We start from the raw sequence: 19,288 nt of genomic DNA, 5'->3' as shown, positions 1-19,288 counted from the left end.
ATCCTTCGGGGAGCACCAACTTTGCGCCCGGGGCTGCGGGGCGTGCCTGCGTGCGCACTATTTTCTGGCCGCTCGCCAAGTAAAATAGTACCTGTCCCACTATCGTGTGGTCGACTGGTTGTGTGGGTGGGGCCCGTTTGAACAGGAGGCGGAGTGGGCCACAGCCCGCTGGCGGGATGCCTCGAGGAGGTCCCCGTCACCGACGGCTGAGCCGAGCAGCGCAGCCACCGCGGAGATGACCGGCGAGGACGAATTAGAGGCGAGGAGATGGCGTGGATGTCCTCTGGCAGCAGCGCGCCCACCGCGGGTACCGGGGAGGGGGCGGAGGAGAGAGCACGGAGGAGGGGAGGTGATCGGGGTGGGCGGCGGGGATGCCGCTGCTGCCGCCACGGCGAAAAAAGAAGCGGGAGAGGAGGGGGCACATTGTGGGGTTCGGTGACGTGGAGAGGGCGAGCGAGAGGCAATGTCGGGGACGTGGAGTCAATGGTGGGCAGTGGGAGTAGATGGCGCTGTCAGCGGCCACCGGGGCAGATCGCAATGTGCACTTAGGAGAGGGAGAGGATGAAGAAGGCGCGTGGAGCCCACCTGTAAGAGGGCAAAAGGGATATTTTCTAGGGTAAAGTATAATTTACACCCTCCAACTATCGCCAAAGTATAAATTTCAACCTCGAACTTCAAAACCGGATAACTTTGGTCCTCCAACTCTTGAAAAAGTTCAACTTTCATCCTTCTGGACGGTTTTGCGTATGAACAGTACTTTTGATATTTCCAGAATGCGCCGAAATTTTATATTATTTTTTTAAGCATCTTAACGTCCTCAAATAAAAAAAACTCAAAACTACAAAGTTGTAGATCTCATTGAGAGCTACAACTTTGGTATAAAAAGTATTTTCATTTAACTCCATACAAATAATATATTAGTGCTCTAATGCGGCAAGCGCTAGTTGACGATTATTATGGTGCTGAAATTTTATATTATTTTTTCGAGCATCTTACTGTCCTCAAATGGAAAAACTCAAAACTACAAAGTTGTAGATCTCATCGAGGTCTACAATTTACATATAAAAATCATCTTCATCCGCTATCGTATTGAAGGGTTTTCTATTTTTTGAATTTATAGTCTCATCACGCGACAAAATATATTGTCGCGTGATGAGACTCTAATTTTAAAAAATAAAAAACCCTTCAATACGATGACGGATGAAGATAATTTTTATATGTAAATTGTAAACCTCGATGAGATCTATAACTTTGTAGTTTTGAGTTTTTCCATTTGAGGACAGTAAGATGCTCAAAAAAATAATATAAAATTTCAGCATCATAATAATCGTCAACTAGTGCTTGCCGCATTAGAGCACTAATATATTATTTGTATGGAGTTAAATGAAAATACTTTTTATACCAAAGTTGTAGCTCTCAATGAGATCTACAACTTTGTAGTTTTGAGTTTTTTCATTTGAGGACGTTAAGATGCTTAAAAAAATAATATAAAATTTTGACGCCTCCTGGAAATATCAAAAGTACTGTTCATACGCAAAACCGCCGAGAAGGATGAAAGTTAAACTTTTTTAAGAGTTGGAGGACCAAAGTTATCCGGTTTTGAAGTTCGATGATGAAATCTATACTTTGGCGATAGTTGGAGGGTGTAAATTATACTTTACCCTATTTTCTAACTTCTGTTAGCTATCGTTGCCACGAAAGTTGACAGCAGTTGCGTATAGGGGTCGAAAAAATCCGTGGCTGATGAGGAAATTGCATCTTTTATAATGACTCACAGGGAATTGTTTCGAAATAATTTCGGCTTGTCTTTTCAGTCGGAACAGTGTTTTTCTCTCCTAATAAATCAGCCGGAACAGTATTTCGACGACGTGAACAGGGCCCTCGGAGATAAGCGTGGCCTCGAATCTGTTCATGGCCTGAGAGAGAGAGAGAGAGGCGAACAGGGCTTGTTGGCCAAGGCTAGTAAACATTTTTCTAAGCTTCTTTTCATGTAACAAAAGCCAAATTAACATCTCATTGCTGTACAACTATTATTATTCCGAGTGCAGTTGCATCGTTAGGGTTCGGATTCAGACAAACACACGCGTACGGGCTGCATCAGGCTAAACCAGATCGTAAAACAGAAGAGGAGAAAATTACCCAAGGTGGGCTAGGCCTCAATGCTGAGGTCGCTGGAGCGGAAAGCCGCCGGTTAGCTGTCGTCTGAGTTGGCCGTTGCCGTGGAGCACGGCGACGGGGGTTGGCGGAGATCTCTCGGCGAGCACCGGCGACGAGTCTGTCGGATTTGGAGTGGGCAGGCTGGGCTCATGGACTGGGTGGGGCCGTGGGGAAGACAAAGGAAATTACTTGCGGAGGCCACCGGCCCAATAGGCCTCTTCTGAAGTGGCATTTCCATATGCCTGGGCGCCTGGCTAGGCCTTATCCACCCAACAAAATAGGCCCACGAGGGCAAAGAGCCGGATGATGTACAGCGTCACGGCAATGTGAAGCGCATGTGATTCTGCAAAACTTCGGCATCAGTTCTGAGTTCTAACCAATGCAAACTCTGCAAGAGCATATCGTATTTGTGTGATCCAGCATTTGGGCCACAACATTTCTCTTCTAGTTGAATCAAAAGCAAATGCTTGCAGGATGATGGGTTCAGCAACCTGACCCATGCATGATATATGTATTACAGTGTTAGAGAAGCAACTCGATCGTGCATGTGGACTGTACCTGCAGTACGTAGTTGAGGGTTCATCCTTTGCTGCCGACAGTTAAGTGTCCATTTATCAAGTATAATTACGACGAACTTATTAAGGTGTTACAGGATCTTATGCCTCCTTCGTTGTTTGACGCTAGTGGTAATATAGCTTCAGCGGGAGGCCATGTATTTTACTGCTCCACCTGTCCTTCATTCCAGTTCGCCTTCCCAACCTTTGCCTCTGGGTCCTGAACGCAGAACGCATGCGCCTCGTGTTTTCAGTTTCGACTGTCATTTTTTTTAAGTTAAATGCATGGGTAGTCCATCAACTTGTGCTCTAGTTTCACTTAAGTCCATCAACTCTGAAAGTGAGTTTTTGGGTCTATAATCTTTGTTAGTGGTGCATTCCTAGCCCATGTCCCTTTGTTTTAATTTTTTAACCGACGTGGTTGTCCATCGTGGCGCCCAGGTTGGATTTGGCGAGAGTTTTTGTGCCAGAATGGTGTGTGTGTGGTGGTGTGTGGGGGTGGGGTGGGTGGGGGGGGGGGGGGTGCTTACCACTAAAGGCGAGGCCATAGGCGGAGACAACGCAGGTCTGGATGACGGTTTTCTCCTGTCGCGTAAAGGCTGCTTCAGCAAGCCCATGCTCTCGGTTGCTTTCGTCCAGAGGCGGACGAGGAAGAAGCTGAGAAGGCTGGCGGAGACGTTGAGCGAGGGGATGACGCCGGTGGTGAGATTCAGCTTCATTACGATGACGTTGAACAAGATGGCGAGGATGAACCCCACCACGAAGGCGCGCACCGTCAGCTGCTCCTGCCACGACGGCACGGTTTGTCCGCCAACGCCTGCTCCACCGAGGCCACCACCACCTCCTCGGCATTGCCGCCCCCGTCGTCATCGTCGTCCGCGCCCGCAAGCCCGCCGGCGTGGCGTCGCCGCAGCAGGCTGGCGCCTGACTCCAAGGCGTCGGCTCCCGCGTGGGCGGCAGGGTCGCCGGAAGCGCTGGCGGCGGCGGTGCCAGTCGCCATGGTGGTTGTCTAATGGTTCTTGATGGCTCAGTTGATGCTTGGTAATCGGCGTATTTATTGGAAGGCAGTTGGAATCCAGTTGCATCACGATCAGGCTCCGGGATTCTGGTGGGCACTAGGCTGGCGCTGGTAACATATAGCTGTTGGGTGTTGGTACCATAATGTTGACGCTTGTACGACTAGTGTACTTACTCATGTACAGCAAAAGCAAATCGTGACGAAACAACATTTACCCGTCCCGTTACATTTTACAGCATGGTGCGTCGACACAATATACACTTGTGATTCATGTTGACTGCTGACAGATCGTAATTTTCACAGCTTAATTTTCGAGGAAGCCGTCCACTTGGGCGTTCACCGACCTGGACAGGAACTTCATGCAGATCGGCGGCTTCACCTTGGCGAGCGCAAGAATGGACTGCGGCAGGGTCCAGATGCCATCGCCGCAGATCAGCCCTGACGCAACCGCAGGTCCGAAGGCGTCGGCTTTGGCCCTGCTGATCATCTGCCACACGAAGAGGATCACGGTGCCGACAAACATGTCGATGGCGAAGTAGGACCCGATGTAGAACGGGATCGCCATGGCCATCGGCAGCGGGATGAACCTGGCGACCTTCTTCGGCACCAGGTCCCTAATCAGGTTCACGACGATGGCCGCCGCGAAGAAGATGTAGCAGAGGGTGAGGCAGTTCTTGGGGAGCGACGAGAAGCCGTCCACGCCGAGGATGGCCATGTTCCGGTACACGATGGCGTATGGCGCTGGGTACTCGCTGCCGCTGATGCCGATGTCGGTGAAGGCCTTGTAGAAGAGCCGGAAGACGCAGGGCGCGATGACACAGCCCATCGCCATGCCGATCACCTGGCTGATGAACATCGACCTGGGCGACGCCAGCGTTAGGTACCCGGTCTTGAAGTCCTACATCAGGTCAGTGGTCGTCGACACGATGCTCATCATCACGCCGCAAGCGGCCAGCCCCACGAGGACGCCGCCGTTGGACGCGCCAGCCCACGCGCCCAAGATGAAGATGGCTGCCTGCAATTTTACCCAATGCCCTCCACCCTCACGTGACGAGCATATGCTTATTGATCCGACCTGGACGCTATGATGGACAGCCACGTCGGTTAAAAAACTGAAACAAAGAGGTATGGGCTAGGAATGCACCACTAGCGAAGATTATGGACCAAAAAACCCACTTTCAGAGTTGATCAACCTAAGTGAAACTAGAGTGCAAGTTGATGGACCACTGATGCATTTAACTCTTTTTTTTAGGAAAGCACAAGACTGTCATATGCCAATAGGCAATAGCAGAAACTTGAAATCATAACTCAAATAAAGTTACAACTGGGTAAAGAGCCTGATGATGAACAACAGAACAAAGACTACAGGGGGTCACCACGGCAACGTGAAGCGCACGTGCGGTTGGGAACGGCCGCATCATTCTGCATAACCTCGGTTGATATGTGCTAGCATCATCAGTTCAGTTCTGAGTTCATGCTTTCAGTTTCATTTCATAAAAGACTGGTTCATGCCAATAATAAGGCCGCGTTTACATGGCGGAAATTTTTGGTTTTGGTCACTGTAGCACGTTCGTTTGTATTTGGCAATTAGTGTCTAATTATGGATTAATTAGGTTCGAAAGTTTCGTCTCGCGATTTCTCACCCAACTGTACAATTAATTTTTTTTCGTCTACATTTAGTACTCCATGCATGTGCCGCAAGATTCGATGTGACACTTTAGGGTGAAAAATTTTAGGGCCCTAAGCAATAGCACACAACCTTAAAACCATAATCTCTATCTCTATCTCTACCCCTATAATACACCACTTCAAATTATCCTACAGTCACCAAACAAATCCCACCTCTACAATCACGACCTAAACTACATCTACCCCACAAAACACACATAAAAAAAAATAACATTAAAAACGTACACCAAATTAACTTTCACTCCTTCCCTCTCCTTACTCAACCATATCCGATGGCCGATCTCCCGACCCCGATCTCCCCCACTTCACCGCTCCACCCCCACCCACGCGCGCAGACGACGGTTCTCTTGCTTTTTCGTTCCCCCTTCAACCCTCCGGTCCACCATCGCCCTTCCATTGCTACCGCCGCGATTGACGCTGGCCGACGAGCCCTGCGCCGCGCGGGGCCTGGAGGAGCGCGCCCACCTGGGACGCACCATGGCGGCCCTAGACGACCTCCACCTCTCCGGCCTCAACGCCACCCACTTCCTCACCGTGCTGCGGCAGCCGTCAAGTCCGTCCACGCCTTCGACAGGGCAATGCTCGACTCGATGCGGTCACCGTGGGCGGAGAGGCGGCGGGTGGAGGTTTCCTGCATCAGCGCGGCCGACACCAAGCCAGAGAACCTCGTCGGGCTGCGCCTCCACTCGGACGAGCCGTGCGCGTGGTGGTGCTGTAGGTGGATGCAGTTGGTCAAGTGCGTGTGGCCGTGGAGATGGTCGCCGCCACCGCCGCGCATTGGCAGCGGCTCGCGGTTGGGAGCCACAGCCGCGGGCATTGCACTGGTTCCGTGGTTCGTACTCTCCCTTCCCCTATCAGAAATATGATTTAAAAATATAATATATACTGCGATTTCATCTGTGCGGTGTTTCTAATAGGTTAGTTCAGCTTCTCTTGACTAAAATCAGGTTGTATTACTACTTAAACATGATACTGAAAATTAAAGATGTGGACCGAATCTTTTGTTGCTTTGGCAGGAGAAATTAACTGATGAAACATTCGTAGTTTCTATTGTATGTATTGTTATGTATTGTGCAGGATGGAAGGCCAATCCAGTTGAGTTTGTTTTTGCTATTCAATCAGTGTCTGCACACTGTCTTCTCACAGTACCTGGGACACTTACCCCCACTACTGAACTTTGATATATTGCCACTACTGAACTTTGATATAGTTTGCAGAAAATGGGAAAAACGAATGAAACTATTATACAAGTTGGAAGAGTTGGAGGCCTGAGTGTTTCTGCTAGCAGTAAGGTTGTAAACACACAACCATGTAGTCGGGAACCTTAGCTGGATGCTTGGATTCATTGCTGCAAATAATCACTTTGTTGGGAACTTTGTTGGGAAGTTGTCGTGTTGTCACTTCACTAGCTAGCATGATAAGGGGGTGTTTGGTTTTTTAGGCGCTCCTAAAATTTATGTCACATCAAATGTTTAGAGGCTAATAAGGAGTATTAAATATAAATTAATTACAAAACTAATTATATAGATGGAGGCTAATTTCCGAGATGAATTTTTTAAGCCTAATTAATCTATCATTAGCACATGTTTACTGTAGCACCATGTTGTCAAATCATAGACTAATTAGGCTTAAAAGATTCGTCTCGTAAATTAGTCGCAAATTATGTAATTAGTTTTGTAATTAGTCTATATTTAATACTCTATGCATGTGTCTAAACACTCGATGTGACAAGAATTTTAGGAGGAGGGGAAGGAACCAAACAGCCCCTAAGCTTCAGAGGAGCTGGAGGTTGTATATTAATATGCTTCAGTAGAGGAGGGAGTAGGAGCTTCTTGATTAAATTTCCAGCTTGCTCTCTTGCTGCAAAAAGGCACATTGATTCCAATACGACAATTCTGGATGTCCAGGGCGTGGTATGTCACTGAAGATTTAGTCTTTCCTGATGCTTCTCTTCATGAAACTTTTAGTTGATGAGAGCTAATTTGATATGTATGCCTTATAGGGGTTGAAAAATTTCAGCAAAACTGCACGCGAATTAATTCACCGACTACAGAAAATTGATAATGGTAACTGCACGCGAATTTGATATGTTGCTGTTTTTTCTTTCTTGCTTGGAATATTGTGTTAATCTGAATACCAAATGTTTATGATGCTACGTAATTAAGAAAACAAATCCTAGAATAATGGATGCTTATGATTATTGTTTTATTTGTAAAAAAAAATCTCATGGAATTGCCGGAATTTCTTGGTGGCATTTGTACCTGTCCTAAATACGGAGGTTGCCTTAAGGCTGAAAGGGACCATGGAAGGACCCAAACATACTTAAGTCATGTATAGGTCAAACAACCCAGGATAGACAAAAACGAGGATCGGAAGGAATGGATTCCCAACGATGATTCATTTTACTCATTGCTTGTCTTCACGAGAGGTAGCACAATAGTGCATGGTCTTATTTCATTAGTTTGTGAATTTATGTTTCTTTCATCTGTTGATTTATTGCTTAGTTTTATGAATAGTTTTATGATTCATTTTTTCTAGATGCCATCGTAGCGTTAGCACGGGCAATATACTATAAGCTTGAACAATCCAACTTTCCCAGGTTCAATGCAAAAGGTCCCTTCCTCCAATTCGACCTCGTTGGACAGCGAGGATGCTGCAATAATTCCTTGTATCTCGGGCATTTCTGCATGTGCTTGGTACGACAGGTGGGGAGCGAGGAAGATGCGGCGCCGCAGATCGTCAGGGGCTTGGCAATGTAATTGGCTACAAAGTTTTAGTGGAGTTGCAATGTAATTGTTGAAAAAGGAAAGAATTGGAATGAAAAAGTTGGCTAAAAAGTTTGAGGTTATCGGTTTGTGAAATATTTTTCATGTAGCAAGGCATGGGTATTTTTTTTTGTCTTTGAAAAAATTTAAGTTTTGTCAGCTCATAATTTAGTTGTTTTAGTTTGTATGTCTGACACAAGGCAACGACGGTGGTAATGATAGCGACAGGGCCATGAGTTTTCTAATCCCCGCTGATGTTAGAGTTTTGAAATTTTGGGGACAAATTCCAATCTAAGATGAAATTCCCCTCTGAGATGGCTTTATACATGTGAAAGTTTGGACAATATAAATAATAGATATTAGTATGTATACATGTGAATTATTTATTTTGGTATTTAACTTTGTATTGTTTCAAAAGATTATATAAATTAATAATAACGATATTATTTCGTCATTTGGTTGTTTTCATGTGCATCACTGAAATTAAGCCGTGGCGTTAGCACGGGCACTATACTAGTTCAAAATAAAGTTACAAGTTTACAACTGAATATCCTTAGAACCGTGCAACACAGCTGTGGACACTTGTACACATGAGTACTTGTTCAAGCAAAGTCTTACAGTGATTATGAGTAATGACACTTGCGTGTGGTTCGATTAACCTTCACCTTCTGTGAAACTTGGGGTACGCTTCTCAATAGATTAAGGTTTCCAAGCTAAGTTTGTCACGTCTTGCATCTGAAAGGTCTAAAACGTCATGCTGATTATCCTCAACAAGTAACAGACAATGTTTTCATCGACAACTTCATTGATACCTGGGATCACTCCTGGAAGGGAACCATCACACACAATCAGCAACAGGCACAGGAAGAGCCCCAAACAAATGCTTTAGCCAACCCAACTTGATGGATACAGGTTGCATTGTTTAATGCCACACAAACCTTTTGTAACATGTACAAATCTGTATTTGGGACTTCAGTTCCGGTAACGCCAGCAGCGTTGAGGAATAGCATCCTTCAAGGTTTTTGGGTTCTTCAGTTTAGGCCCTGACAATGGGAAAATGATGTCAGAATGTATCATTGTGAACTAGTTGCATCCAAGACAAATATATACCAAACTTTTGTACTAATATAATTGTATCTTAAAAGGAGGATTGGAGGGAGAACATTCAAACAAAACAGGGCTCACTCACACTGCCATACTGAAATGCATCCAAAATAGAGAAATGAAGTTGCAAGTTACTGGGTGTAGCTAGTTATGGGGATGAAGCCTATTTTTTACACCTTGGAGTTTGGTCAAGACCAAGTCCACACATTTTTCTGGCAAACGTGTGGCAAACTGAGCTCCACCTGTTCTGCTGCACTACTTCAGCAGTACTTTTCAGCGAACGAACTGTGTTTTCCTATCACAACATTTCAGCATAAGTATCAGCATAAGCCAAATTTCAGCATAAATGAACAGGAACGCGTGGCAAACTGAGCTCCCATGTGGCACTTTTTTTTTTCTTAAGGACTCTGTGGTGCCGGATTGTCTAATCTCCATAGTTAAAGACAGATGCACTGAAGTCTGCTCGTTCTAAGGCTGAAATGGAGGCTGCAAGAGAGGTACACACATTTGCTGACTAATTGGCTTGGTAATAGACAATTTAGAATAATCTCCTAGCTCTATCAGTGGAGAAAAACATATTCTGAAGTGGTGTGCCTCTCATCAGAGATGCTACAATAGCCCCTCTCAACCACCTATACTCTTTCATTATCCTTAGCCAACCCCAAAAAACGACACACATGAATGTGAGGAAATAAGACCGGCCTACAACTTGAAATCGTCTGACTGAACTTTAAATGATAAAATGTACCTAAAAACAGGGGAGGGGTAGAGAAAAGGCAGGCTGCATATTGAAGGACAATGGCTTGGAATGTACCTTCACGGGGATCGCTTGAATGAGCATGTGACAAGTCCCTTTCTTCAAGGTTGTCAAGGCGCTGCCGGTGTCGTTTGTAAAGGGGCTCCGTACCAATGGCCGGGCAATATCTGATGACAAGTCTCCGCAGAGCTAAATAACTTCCAATAGCACCTGGTACGGAGGTCAAACTTTTACACCTGTAAAGACTGAGGCTTTCTAACGATGGCAGGTGTCCCAGGGAATCCAGCAACTGCAACTTATTGCAACAAAAAATGTACAAATGCTCAAGCACATCCAGCTGTCCTGACACAGAACAAAGCTCCTTACACGAGTAGATATATAACGTCTTGAGGGCCGGTGGTAGATTTGGGAGTGTTACCAGGTTATCCAGTTCACCTATGGATTATTCCAGGCAAGGCAGAGAATGGTTTGTTCGTGATGCCGATTGCTGCTCCACATGTACACTCTTTGATTCTGTATCCTCCCACGTGAACTTCAATTTTTCACAGGACCAAATTTTGAGACTAGCGATAGATGGGGGAAGAACAAAGAGCTCTGTCAGGTCTTGGCAATGGCTTACAGATAAGTGTTTAGGTGTGGCAGGACCCGACTCGCTGTTGGTGCTGGCTCAGCTTTTACCTGTACGGGCCCCACTAGATTATGGCACTCAGAAACATCCAAACTTTTCAAAGATACCAAGCTTTGGAACACATCCTCAGGCCAGTAGATGAGCGCATCACATCTACTAATATCCAAAGAAACAAGTTTTCCAAACCATCTCCGGATCATAAATGTAGGCTGCCTTGGACTTGAGGGGAAGAAAAGGTCGCATCCATTTAACCTCAGTTTTAACAGAGGTGACTCCACGTTCTCACCGTCTAGCTCAAGTGCTGCTTTTTTATCACGAACATGCAGTTCTAGTGTTGACAGTAAAGACATGTATCCACATCTTGCTATTAGCAACGATAGCTGTGCTTTGCCTTCATCAAGAAATAAATCCTTGAGATTTGGTGTTTCAGGTAGAGTAACCAGCTTTGGACTGTCCTGAATAACAAGATTTTCAAGCTGAGGAAACGTCACTTCTCCCTCCCTCCCTTCAGCTGCCACCCACCTATGCATGTTCTTCAGACTAATTAACTTCAATTTTTTTTAATTTAGGAAATGTCAAGCATGCCTCGTTGTTACAAAATTAATGGATGATAATGGGAATTTTGTGGCTGGAGAGCAGTTGAAGAATTTTATTACTAATCAATATCAGAGCTTATTTATGTCTCATGCAGATTCTTCCTTTGATGAGGTGCTGAATTGTGTACACCCAAGAGTCAGCCCAGAAATGAATGAAGCCTTACTCGCTCCATTTTCTGCAGAGAAAATATGGAATGCTCTTGTGAGCATAGGTGACTTGAAAGCCCCGGGTGCAGATGGTATGCCTTCTATCTTTTTATAAGAAATTCTGGTCTCTCATCGGAGAGCGTGTTAAAAAAGAAGTTCTTGATGTCCTTAATGGTGGGCCAATACCTGATGGGTGGAATGATATAATTATTGTTCTAATTCCTAAAACTAGCTCAACAAAGATGCTGAAAGATTTACGGCCAATTAGCTTGTGCAATGTTTTATATAAGCTTATCTCAAAAGTGCTTCGCCAATAGGCTTAAGAATTTTTTGCCTGAGATTATTTCCCCTTCTCAAAGTGCCTTTGTGCCAGGAAGGTTAATTATAGATAATGTTTTGTTGGCCTACAAATTAATTCACCACTTGAATTCTAGAAAGAAGGGGGTAAAAGGGTTGGCTGCTATTAAGCTTGATATGAGTAAAGCCTACGACAGAGTGGAGTAGATCTTCTTAGAAAATATGAGGAGGATCGGTTTTCATCATAGATGGGTGCAACTTATTATGAAATGTGTTTCCTCGGTCTCATATAAGATTAAAGTCAATGATTCCTACACTCATCGAATCATCTCTCAACGGGGTTTAAGGCAGGGTGATCCTCTTTCGCCTTACCTATTTATTTTATGTGCAGAAGGGCTTTTAGCATTGTTACAGAAAGCTGAACAGGAGGGCAAGCTTGAGGGCATTAAAATCTGCCGAAGAGCACCAAGAGTAAACCATCTTTTTTTTTGTAGACGACTCGTTAATTTTGATGAGAGCAAGGGCAAGTGATGCACAAGAACTAGGCTGTATCTTGGAAGTCTATGAAAGAGCTTCTGGGCAAGTAATTAATAAAGATAAATCAACAATTATGTTTAGCCCAAATACTGAGCAGCGTGTTAAAGATCATATGAGAACTACACTCGCAATCTTAGAGGTTGCATCAAGTGAGCGTTATTTGGGGCTGCTGGTTTCAGTTGGAAAATCTAGGAAAAATACCTTTGAGTATATCAAGAAAAAAATCTGGTTTAGGATTCAAGGCTGGCAGGAGAAACTTTTATTGAAAGCGGGTAAGGAAATACTTATTAAGGCTGTTGCACAATCTATTCCAACCTATGCCATGTCCTGCTTTGATCTTACCAAGGGCTTGTGCGAGGAACTAAACATGATTATTGGGAGATACTGGTGGAGTCAGATGGACAAAACAAATAAAATACATTGGCTAAGTTGGGAAAAACTGACCAGATCAAAAAAGAAAGGTGGGCTTGGATTTCGAGACTTGCACCTATTTAATATGGCAATGTTAAGTCGACAAGTGTGGAGATTAATTACCTTCCCTGATTCTCTCTGTGGGCATGTCTTGAAGGCAAGATATTTTCCAAATTCAGATATACTACACGGTTCATCCCGATCTGGTATTTCATATACATGGAGGAGTATTTTGAAAGGAGTTGGCCTGCTGAAGGAGGGGATCATATGGAGAATTGGTAATGGTGAAAGCGTGAGAATTTGGGAAGACCCATGGCTGCCCAAAGGGTTGACAAGAAAGCCGGCTACACCTAAGGGAACTAACCTCTTAATAAAAGTTAGTGAGCTTATCAACCCTGTAACAGGTGTATGGGATGAGCAACTTATTCATGAAACATTTTGGCTAGAAGATGCAAATGAGATCTTAAGAATACCAATTGCTGAAAATTTGGAGGATTGGCTTGCATGGTACTTTGATGCAAAAGGTTTATTTTCTGTCAAATCTGCCTACAAGGTTGTAGTGGCAAGAAGAGATATAGTGGCTGGTTGGGATGCTTCTACTTCAGGGACCGTTAGGGATGACAGTGATTTTGAACGGTACTAGAATATGGAAACTCAACGTACCTAACAAAGTCAAAATGTTTATGTGGCGTTTTGCTCATAACAGTTTACCGGTACGAAGAAATTTAGCAAGACGCGGAGTTGTCATTGACATGAGGTGTCCCATCTGTACAAGGCTTGATGAGGATAGCGGGCATCTCTTTTTCAAGTGTAAGTATGCTAAATTATGCTGGCGTCTAATGAATATGGAACACATCAGGATTCAATTGTTGAATTGTGTTTCGACATGGGAAAACCTACAATATTATTTGGAAGCTAGAAAAAGATACTCAATTGAAGGTTATAATTTTTCTTTGGAGGTGGTGGTCAACGAGGAACAAGGCCAGTGACGGGGGAAGGATGCTGAATGCAGACGAAATTCATAATTCTGTCAATTACTTTCAAATGGAGTTTGAAAAAACTAAACGTGTCCGAGAAGAAATCAATTCAAGCTACCAAAGATAATTGGAAGCCACCACCTGAGGACATATATAAAGTTAATATTGACAGGAGCTTTTGATCCAAAAACAAGAACATGAGGTTGGGGCTTTGTTGTGCGGAATAATCATGGTGAGTTGCTTGCTGCAGGGGCTGGAAAGATCAACTATGCAGCTTCAGCTTCTACACACTGAGGCAATGGCGGCATACAAAGGTTTGCTTTTTTGCTTCACAATGGGGCATGCCGCGCATCATCCTAGAGACACAGACACTTCTGTGTTGGCCTCTGCTCTTAATGCGAATGGAATTGATCGAAGTGATGTTTGTGGCCTCATATGACAAGCCCAACAAATAATGCGATTTGAATTTTCATCATGTGTTATCTCAAATTGTAGCAGGTGTTGTAATAAGGTGGCTGATGCTTTAGCTACTTACCGAGTCTGTGTGTTGTCATATGATACTGAGTTGTTAACTAGCCGAAGCCCTGAGTTTGTAAGTGAATTTGTTGCAGACGATTTGCCTCAATGTTGTGTCTAATGAATATGTGATTTGCCTTTCAAAAAAAATACTTTTGTGTGTAAACAAAATTGTGTCAGTGCTAATATCACTTCCCAAATTAACGGACCAATTCATTCTGAATTTGTAGCGTCCTACGCTAGAGATCAAGCGTTTCAGAGTCCACTCAAAAAAAAAAAAAAAAATCAGAGATCAAGCACTCGACACGACTGAAGCTGAAGGTGAGATATTGGAGAAAATGAGCTGGTTCAGTGGCCGAGCCTGTTCGCTTGGTCGTAAACGATCGTAAATTTTCAGCTGGAATAGTATTTTTCTCTCACACCAAATTAGCCAATAGTAATAATCCATGATCGTATACGATCATTTCAGCCCTAGCCAAACAGGCTGCAGGTTTGCGGCCTTGAATTGTTGTATCCATCAGTTTGTATTGCTCCAACTTTCAGTGGTGTGCCTCAACTAGCAAGATTGTGAGCAGGTTAAAGTAGAGAGAATTCCTTATTTGACACTGGGAAAATGAGTCGTTCCTTTCTTGGCCCTGAAATTTTCTTCGTTCCTTATTTGACACTCGCTTTAACTTTCATCCATAATATGACACCGCAGTCAAATCCATTAGCTAACGGTGTTAAGTGGCTGTTAAAAAGACCTTTTTGCCCCTGGGTGCTGGCGCATGCATGCAGCGCGTGCAGAGGCGCGGACGCCAGCATGCAGCGTGAGCAGCCAGCGGCCAGATACGCTACATGCGGCGTCCGCGCCTCTGCATGCGCTGCATGCATGCGCCAGCGCCCAGGGGCAAAAATGTCTTTTTAACAGCCACTTAACACCGTTAGCTAATGGATTTGACTGCAGTGTCATATTAGGGATGAAAGTTCAAGTGAGTGTCAAATAAGGAATGAAGAAAATTTCAAAGTTAAAAAAGGAACGACTCATTTTTCAGTGTCAAATAAGGAATTCTCTCGTTAAAGTAAGAGAGGCTGCCAGCTGTGCAGTTGTGGAGCTGTTGCTTTAAGCTAGACATCGGCATCCCGCCTCCTGAACGGCTGAACGCTTTCAGTTTCAGAAGATCCGGTTCATGCCAATAGCACAAGATTGAAATCTGGGACTCAAATGCCTCGTTCCTTGAAGAAAACGAATCCCCTCTCCTCTGCCTCACCACCGATGGCCGGTGGCCACCATGCACCATGGTCCATGGCTGCCTTACTAGCTCAGCTCAAAGAAAATAAAAGATTCTATTTCCATCGACAATTCGTTTGACGGCGCCTGAGTATATTAGGATAATTTTATAGCCTACTGTTGCACGACGCTAACTTGTATGGGATGAATCGTAAGGCCTTGTTTGGATGTATAGGTATCCACCTCAATTCCTATGTGTTGGAGTGGAATAGAATAAAATTTAATTCAATTTCACTCCAATACATTTCAACACATATGGATTTAGATGAATATATGCTCATTTAAACAAGGTCTGAAAGGGGACACACGTGAGCAGCAACAGACACAATCACAACCAAAAATAGGATGAGAGTGGTGGGCACGTAAATCAAATAGCAAGAAGACGTGTAACGGGTTGGTTGGGCTCTCTATCTCTCGGGCCGGTTAGTTGGGCCTTGGGCCTGTCTGTTTTCTGCCCCTCCGTCAACATTTTACCAAGGTGATGGGGATCAGCAATCTGAGGCATTTTGGTTGTATATATAAGAAGCAATCCGTGTATGTATGAGCATGCAGTGTTTTTTCCCTTAAAAAACAAACTTGTAGTATTTGAGACTCTCTTTTTTTTTTTTTCTGCTGTTGGTGTCCATGTATCAAGCAATTCCGACGAATCTAGATTTAGTTAAGTTGTGACAGGAAAATTGACGAACCGAAACCGAACCATACACAAGCTTCTATGCTTGATGCTACTTGTATGTGTAATTCTCTAAGTGTCAGTGCTAAAATCGATTCTAGAATGGACCATTGAAGGTGAGACATTAGAGGAAACTGAAGCCCCAGCTGTGGTTTCAGTTCCCTCTAATAATCCATAACTCAAATGGCACATGCCATGATGCAAACACACATACTCACTCTTATAGGCAAATTTATAGCCATGCTTCGTGCGGAACTGAAGATGCCCAATCATGGAGCAGGCAAGCCGGCCGGCAGCAGATGTTCTGTTACACCTGCCTTTCATGCCAATTGCGCCTCTCTTGCCTTTGGCGTCCTGGACAGATGCACCTCTGACTCTGTCGCTTTCAATTTCAGAGGACTACCCTAGTCGTGCGTGTACCAGTAAAATTTGGTACAATGGTCCACATTTTTTTTTGGGGGGGGGGGGGGGGGGGGGGGGGGGGGGGAAGAACTGAAATCAGGAATCAATAGTTGGCCTAAGCCATGACTGAAAGTATTACTGGCTGATTTGCTGTGAGAAAAAAATACTATTCGTTGGTTGAAAAAGTACGGCTTATAAACCAAACGAACATGGCGTACTCACATCCCCAGGAATCAATCAATTCAAACTTTGACTAGAATTATATAAAAAAGTACTAAACTCATTAAACAAAATAAATATCATTAGATTAGTTATAGAATATATTTTCATAACAAATTTATTTAGAGATATAAATACTAATATTATTTTATATAAACTTGGTCAAACTTAAGCTAGTTTGACCGGCACGCTTCTCATAATTGCGTTCTTTTCTGGACGGAGAGAGTACACCCTTAACCTGAAGACTTTAAACCCGGCTTGATAAATGCATATAAGTGCATAAGTTTAGAAGGGTGTTTTAGGTAGAAGTGTAGAAATGTTGTGAAATTCCTTTGTTCGAAATAGTTGGCTTTCTAAGGGGCAGTTTGGATCTTCTCATTTTAGAGGAATTGGAATCTACTTAATGGATTAGTCTATTTGGTTTGAAATTTGACATTCCACAACTTTCCTAACTTCACATATAAGCCTATCTCAAATTCATAGCGTGGGAGATGAAAATTAATTCTATAGATCATCATGTTATATTTCTACTCTCCAACTTATAACACACTCTTCAACTCGCTTCTCTATAATAGAAATGCATCATATAAGTATCTCCCTTGTAAGGCTAACAATAATGTACAATTGTATTCCATATACTACCATATTAGCTTAATTAATATGTGCTTAAATTATAATTATTATAATTAGAATAAATTCAATTCAAGGATCCAAACGGGGCTTAGTTTATCCTATACTCATTTGGAAAATGACAGTCCCATATGCTTACGCTCCGTCTCATCCAAAGACTGGAAATATGGGACCTGTCGGCAATAGCACAAAGTTGAAATCTTAACTGAACGAGTGGTGACTGGATTACACATGTGGGCACTGAAGGGTGGAAGGGAAAAAATGGCATAGGGGAAAATCATATGAATAGTGCATATCGTAAATTCTATGCTCTTTCCAACAAATTAAATGGGTTAGAGCTGGTGATTCATGGATGCACTTTAAAACTGAAATTTGGATTTACTTTGCATTCATTTTTCACAATGACTGAGATAGGTTTGGAGGTTATTTTGCAATATCTTTAATGATAGCAGAGGTGGGTAATTTATTAAATATACATTTAGGGGGTTATTTTAAACTATCTTTCACAATGGTAGAGAGGTGGGTAATTTAGATACAAATTTAGGTGTTACTTTTTGTATTTTTTCATAATGACAAGTGTGAGTTTTTTTTAGAAAATAGAATATGTTGAGAGTTTGTCCTTGGTGATGATGATCGAAAAGTCAACCAAATTAAAGATCAAGTGTTTTTTATTATTCTAAGTATTTCTAGGATTTATTTATTTTTATGTGGCTAACATGGAGATTTTGTTGGAGGTCTATAATTGGAAAGTCCAGTTATGTGACAAAAGCAACGTGATACAAGAAAGAAATTAAAGAAGATTGATTGAGGTGACTAGAGGGTAGCGTTATCACCAACATATGTGTCGGATACAGTGAGAAGGGGTACCCTAAGCACGAACAAAAAAACGGCTGCTTAGACTTCGTAAAAGTCGAAACCAGCTAAACACCGCTGGCCTCGACCGATTCTCCGACTCGCCCGAGGCCCCCTCACCGCTGGCCTCGAGCGACCCCCCACCAAGGGCCTCGGCCGGGCCGCCGACTCTCCGTCTCGCGCGAGGCAGGCTCGGCAGCACTCCGCTGCCTCTTCCTTCACCCGCCCCTCTGACAAAACGTCGTGTCACATTAACTCAGCCAACTGCTGCCCCCTGACATCGGCCGCATGCTCGGCACAGTACAGCAGAATGGCCGACGGGACAGGAGGCAGGACTGGGCAGAAGTTACCCGCCACTGTGCTAACCACTAAAGCACATAGTTGACGCCCATGCCTCACTGTGCTACCAACTCCTGCTCCGAGAACAACGCAGCGTGGGGAGCCACGTCGGAGATACTGTGGCCTCGGAATCAGCACCTAGGATCAATAATTCCCCCTAAGGCATCGGCGGTATGCTTCAGGGGCTCGGCAGCCTGAGGATCCATGTCCGCCGAACCCCCCACGATGGCTCGGCCTCGCCGTCTGCGGAGCCACAGCTCCCTACGACGTCATCACACGATGACCAGCACGACGCCCGCCATGCCCTGCATCAAGCTGTACTGGAGCCCCACGACGCACAAGATCAAGTACGACCGGCGCGTCACTTCTACACGACAAGGACGGGGCCACTCCATCGACCATACCACAACAGTGGCCGGCTACAGGGCTCGGACACACCGCCCCCGTTTATAGAGCAGGAGGTCTCGGCATCCCGACGCCAACTCCGCTTCGTGCGAGGCACCCCAGAGGAGGCCTCGGCAAGGGGCCTAATCTCCGTCTCGCGCGAGGCCTCATTCTCTGTGTCGCTCGGGGCCAGCTTGTCCGTGGTCCGTCGGCCCCCACCTCAACAGCACGTCATGTCTCATTAATACTTTCAACCACTCCCGCAATCTCCGCCGGACAGCGGCTCAACGTCACAGAATGGCCGATGCAACCCGAAGTCACATCAACGCCGTACCAGCTGGGATAGGGCACGGCGGGGGTTACCGACAA

General features: G+C 44.5%; 1 protein-coding gene and 1 long non-coding RNA gene across 2 annotated transcripts; one reads left to right on the top strand and one right to left on the bottom strand.

The window, feature by feature from the left end:
* Positions 1-3,952: 3,952 nt before the first annotated feature.
* LOC136472109 (probable metal-nicotianamine transporter YSL12) lies at positions 3,953-4,555 on the bottom strand. The gene has a single exon (XM_066469837.1). The coding sequence runs from the start codon at positions 4,553-4,555 to the stop codon at positions 4,034-4,036; it is 522 nt and encodes a 173-aa protein (XP_066325934.1). The 3' UTR covers positions 3,953-4,033.
* Positions 4,556-5,755: 1,200 nt separating this feature from the next.
* LOC136472108 (uncharacterized) lies at positions 5,756-8,266 on the top strand. The gene is made up of 2 exons (XR_010762268.1): positions 5,756-6,250; positions 6,629-8,266. It is a non-coding gene; the product is annotated as an uncharacterized lncRNA (long non-coding RNA).
* The last annotated feature ends 11,022 nt before the right edge of the window (positions 8,267-19,288 follow it).

Source organism: Miscanthus floridulus, chromosome 8 (assembly GCF_019320115.1).
Source record: "Miscanthus floridulus cultivar M001 chromosome 8, ASM1932011v1, whole genome shotgun sequence".
NCBI classification, from domain to species: domain Eukaryota; kingdom Viridiplantae; phylum Streptophyta; class Magnoliopsida; order Poales; family Poaceae; genus Miscanthus; species Miscanthus floridulus.
The sequence above is the reverse complement of the archived record's forward strand: the minus strand, read 5'-3'. Positions and strand labels throughout refer to the sequence as shown.